The sequence below is a fragment of the Curcuma longa genome, chromosome 14 (genome assembly GCF_044706935.1).
Source record: "Curcuma longa cultivar G26 ecotype Majalengka, Jawa Barat chromosome 14, ITB_CL_G26_1.1, whole genome shotgun sequence".
NCBI lineage: Eukaryota > Viridiplantae > Streptophyta > Magnoliopsida > Zingiberales > Zingiberaceae > Curcuma > Curcuma longa.
This window is the reverse complement of record NC_133874.1, coordinates 588,107-593,819: the sequence shown is the minus strand read 5'-3', so window position 1 is coordinate 593,819 and position 5,713 is coordinate 588,107. Positions and strand designations below refer to the sequence as shown.

General features: G+C 36.7%; 1 protein-coding gene across 1 annotated transcript; it reads right to left on the bottom strand.

The window, feature by feature from the left end:
* Nucleotides 1-4,720: 4,720 nt before the first annotated feature.
* LOC141844662 (transcription factor MYB105-like) lies at nucleotides 4,721-5,390 on the bottom strand. The gene is made up of 2 exons (XM_074732666.1): nucleotides 5,210-5,390; nucleotides 4,721-5,127 (listed from the first exon to the last, which is right to left on the bottom strand). Exons 1-2 carry the CDS (start codon nucleotides 5,388-5,390, stop codon nucleotides 4,721-4,723), a joined length of 588 nt encoding a protein of 195 aa, XP_074588767.1.
* Between the last annotated feature and the right edge of the window lie 323 nt (nucleotides 5,391-5,713).

The following is a 5,713-nucleotide window of genomic DNA, read 5'->3' as shown; positions in this document are numbered from 1 at the left end:
TGCCATTCTTTTATTCTTTCTCGCTTCTTTTGAGAACGTGTTGTTCTCTGATTTTGTGCTTTCTTCCTCTCCTCCTGAACATTCTTTCATATCATTTTGAGGAGATCGAAAGAGTTGTAAAGGTTTCTCCGCCTTCGAGATTTTCGAGAAGGAGAAGATTCATAGTGCATCGGGTGTGTGCGTGCGTGTGGATCCTTGGATTAGTCACCTCTGCGGAGGTGGATACCAAGTAAACAAACCGGGTTAGCGTTGATCTATTGTTTTCTCTTTTATATTTTGCTTCCGCTAACACTCTTGCAGAGAAACAATCAAGAAGAATTGAAAAACGCTATTCACCCCCCCTCTAGCGAACCAACCGATCCTAACAGAAAGGTTACTCCACCCTTTCACTAATAACCTCCTACTCCATGGACTTATCAGAACATTTGACTCGTTCCTCAGTCTAACTCGGAGGAGGGACATGTGATGCAATCATGGTGAACTCGATTGGATCGTCGCCCTATCAGGACCTTGTACACTTGGTCGACGCCCTCCACAATAATAGGGTCCCATCAAACTTTGACCTCCTCTACTTGTGTGGCCATAATGGTTCCGGGACGATGAGGAAGCTTGGTCGAGCGAGCTCTCTTTGATGTTAATCTTTGACAGTCTCTGATGCAAAATCGACCACAGCAAGATTGACTACTTGGAAAGCGACGTCGGACTAACAACTAGACAACACCAGGTGTACAAACCAATGGTTGTCGCCCTTGGCACAATGGTCCACTTGTGCGATTGGTTGGTGGATGGCATCTCGCTCATGCGGTTGTTCACGTGACCGGTTCAAGGCTTGCATGGTGGGTTTATGTAGACCTTCCACCTCCGCAGTTATATAAGGTTCCGCGAAGGTAAGTGAAGGTATGATTTTTTTTTTCTTTCATGCAAAAGCTAATCTTTTCTGTCTTCTTTGAGCTCTCACGCTCTTTCGCGCGCATGAAAGAATTCCCTCTCAGTCCATCACTGACTTGACCGTCGGAGCGATCATGCTGGTAATGTTGGTCCTTGACTAACACACTTTGATTCGTAGGATGCAAATAACGAGCACACTGGGGGATCCATCTCAACTGCAGTCCCACAGAAAGAAGGAGAGGAGGAACCTGAATAAGTGCAGAAGGACACCATCACGTAGAATTCTAAATATATTTCAGGAAAATCGTAGAGTAATAAAAAAAATGTTCATAGCTCGCAAAAGGCATCATTATTACTGCTCAAAAGAAAATTTGTTGCTAAAATTATGGCATTTAAAGAAGTAGAAGACTACAACACATTCAAAGCATACTATTGAAATGTTCTGTAGCTATAAAAAATTCAAAATCATAAGCACAGAGGTCAGATCCAACATAAGCCCCAGAAAACCTTAACAAGTCAGCATTCTTAAGCATTCTCATTTCACCCAAATTAAAGGCATGGAGAAGCTTTCCTACTTATGGAAGGATTTTCTCAAAGTTTTGAATTTCATTGAACTTTGTATTTACACAGAGGTCAGAGATGGCAAACAGACTTACCTATGATTTGGCAGATGGTACAAAAACTCCATTGAGCATCTAGAATTTCCAAGATATTTTCAATGGCTGCAGTTGGATAGATTTAATGCTAGATGAGATTGATCTACATAGATCTGATTTAGGCATGCACTTACAGGAATTGCAAGCTTATAAGCACAAGGAAGAACGTTGACAAGAGTCGAGAAGAAGAATCAATGAGCTTACTTTCCAATAAAAATGCAGAGGGATTTGGTTAAATGAAAATGGGGTATCAATGGCCAGTTTCCAGCGCCATCAGCTTATTAGGCTATGCTAGAAATGAGATGTTCTTGGCCTGATTTATTATTTTAGATTTGGAGTTCGTTTTCACAAACTAAAACCAAAATTTTCATCTGGTCTTTTCAGATACAACATGTGTTTTCACTCCCAGGAAACTTCAGATCACCCATTCAGAGATTGCAGGTACACCAGATAGGTAGAGTAGTTGGTCACAGCCATTATAGGCCTTTGTCAATTGCTAGAGAGGAAGCTAGAGGAGTTGAGGGGAGAGCGGCAAGTCCATGGGAGAAGGAAGAATAGGATAGGTAGAATATGAGATTACTACTACATGCATTAGCAACCAATGATCCTTTTTTTTATCGAAAAGTCTTTTTGAGATGGCAGGAATACAAATTTTTAGCTTGATAGATGGAAGGACGTTACATCATAGAAGTCTAAGTTCACCAACGTTTTCAATAGTTGCACTGATTTGAGTATCACAGTATATCAGCTTGTTACGGAGCTGGACAATTCACAGCAGATTCATTCTGATCAAGCTGCTGAAAATGAAATGACATGTTGGGTGAACTGAATTTGAGGTTAGCATCAAACAATAATGACGCAATTCACTAACGATGAAATTCAGATGGAGTAATCATTGTTAAATATAATCAGCTTATATGTTTGCTGTGGAAGGTGGCTCAACAGAGGGGAAGGAATAGCAGTCTGCTGTTCTATCAACCTAAATCTACTTTTCTCGTTGGGCGAAAGGCCTTTATCAGACCTGCCTTGCTGAATATCAGCAGGTCAAATCATGTATTTTAATCGACCGTAACAGTTTATATATTTGTATTTAGCCATCTGAAATGTTATTGCAGACAGAATGAACAACGACAAGCGACTGAAAGTTCAGATTCAGCTTTTGCAACTTTGCAGAGTTCCTTCTGGGTATACTATTGCACTAAGAACTGCCCTATTCACTCTGTTTTGTTTGTCCCTTGGATATAGATCCGATCCGACCACTATTTGAAATCATCTATTCCAACGTTTCAAGAATATCGATCCTTAATCTTAATTTTTAAAGCACGATTCAGAAATATCAATTTCTATTTGATTCATAATACAGTTCAAAATTTATTATTAATTTTGTTTTAAAAAATAGATACTATATATATATATATATATGATGTTAAAATAAATAATACATTGGTATTATTAGTATTTTGTGTAAAAAATGAATATAAAAATTTTCTATATTGAAATGAAACTTATACACAACACAGATGACAACGATTGAATCCACTTCAGTAGAAATTTTCTGTATTTCATTTTATTATTTTTATAAAATTTACCTCATTATTTTATTATACTAGGATATGATCATAAATAAATAATAATAATTTTAATTATTTTAATTTAATTTAATAAAAATTTTAATTCATTTTAAATGTATAAAATTAAAACGTGACATACACAACGAATATGAAAAAATAAATCATCATCGACATATAAATTTAGGTTCGTCAATACTTACAGTATTAAAATTAATATTATTAAATGATATTAAAAATATTTTAAAAGTTAATTTATATTTTTCTAAAATTAATGTTATAAGCAATGAGTATTTCATAAAAGACTCGATATGTTAATAAATATTTTAAAATTATTCAAAAGTTAAATATTTTCTGATAATTCATACTTATATATGAATGAGTTTGTCAATGATCATTACAAATATCAGAATATAAAAAAATTATTATTTAATTTATTAAAATGTTTCATTTATATATCGCTTCAGTAGGAATTGTCACTCAATTGAAATTTATAGAAGACTTAATAATACTTATATTTTACACATATTTCTTTTTGATAAAAGAGTTATTTTCTTAAAATATTTAGTAAAAATATATACTTTTAAAGGTGGAGTATCCCAAATCTTAGAAGTTTTGATACTTCTTTGTGTTCTTACTATCAGAAGTTGTTCTGGTTCATCATTAGTAAATTGAATACCGTCAAGATCCACATTTGTTGTGATTATTTTCTTGCTCTTCAAAGGGATGAACTAATCCTTTCAAAGGTGGAGTATCCCGAACCTTAGAAGTTTTGATACTTCTTTGTGTCTCGATTGTCAAAAGTTATTCTGATTCATCATCGGTAAATTGAATACCATCAAGATTCACATTTGGAGTGACTATTTTCTTACTCTTCAAAGATCAGGATGAACTTTTTTTTTCTATTAGAATTAAAAAAATTAAAATTGAAAACGATCAAGATATTAGAATTTAAAGACAAGAATAGAGAAGATGATGTAAAAATAATAAAATGAACAATCTATTTATAAAATGTAGTGAATAACAATTGCTTAATTGTAATCATTGATGAAAAATGATTAAATAATTTCAACCGTTTAAAAAAATAATAATAATAAACTTTTAAACAGTCGGAACTATCGGTTCCAACGGTCAGAACCGCTAATGTTCCAACAGTGGAAAAAAAATTGAATTAACAGTTCAAATCATCGGTTCACGATTAATTTGGGATTGGAAATCAGATCGGTTACAATTCCGACTTATTTAATTGGGTTAACGGATAATCGATCAATTGACCCAATTAAAGCCGAATCTGGTTCGACTTGAAACATGCATGCATGGTCAGTTCTACTTGGATACCACCTGCTCACCCCACAAAAGGGACAACCAATAAGATGTCACAGCAAGCGTCCATAAGGCATATTTGTAACCTTGTCTGCTTCCAAAAAGCTCGAGTTGGTAGTATCTGGTGTAGAGACAAGACCATGTGATCAATGTAGATCAAGGCAAGCATGGAAAGCTGTTCTTCGGTGGATCAAATTTGGAATGAAAGCGGCTTCATCAAATAAGACAGGAATCTTCAAACAGACACACAAATTAAATACAATTGTGTTGTAGTTCTCTCTTCTTTCAAGTGTCTCCTACTCCAAGAAAATCTATGAATGAAGGTAATGCCTTACGCTCGAAGCAGCTGCTCTCTTCATTTCTTGTAACTAACGGTACTGTTTCAGTGCATGAAACTTCTGATGACGCTGAATGTGATACATAGCTTCTAATGGTACTGGGTTCAGATTTCTTAAGCCTCCTTTTCCTGTAGCCATCAGGCTGCAGCTCTCTCCACTTCCTCGCCACGAGCAAATGCCAGTGGTTCTTGATCGCATTATCAGTCCGACGGGGGAAGAGACAGGAGATCATAGCCCACTTGTTGCCGTACAATCCCTGAGCTACCAGTAGCTTCTCCTCCTCTTTCTCAGTGAACGCCGATCGGTCGATGCTCGGATCGAGCTGGTTGAACCATCTCAGCCTGCAACTCTTCCCTTAATTGATCGAACACACAAGATCATGTATGAGAAATAAGATATCCAAGTAATCAGCCTCAACATACTTAACTAATTATACCTGACCTTCCTTGCAGCTGAGCAGCTATGAGATTCCAGTTCTGAGGGCCATGGAGTGCCACCAGTTCTCTTAGCCTGCAGTCCTCCTGAGGCATCCAGTGAGCTCTTCTAGCACACAGTTTGGTCTCACGACCACACTCATTTGAGCTCTCTCCTGACCTGTTACTGGAAACCGGACTCATTCTGACAATACTGGACAGATATATGGGAATCAACAGAGGGATTTAGTTGCTGTTCTCATAAATTGAGATTCCACACATCTTTGAAAGAGATTGTGCATGAGATATCTCAAGGAAAAGGTCTTTGGCTATCAAGTCATCGAGCCTTTAGTAGCTATTTATGAACGGAACAGCCGTCATTTTTAGGTCAAGCATGGTCCATGCAACAGTGCGCATGACATCAACTAGACAAAGGCTTCATGATCCTTGTCCTTCTGCTGCTTTATCAACCTCAGGCAATCTGTTTCAGTTAGCCGACTCGAGTTGTCCACATACCAAGCCTTGCA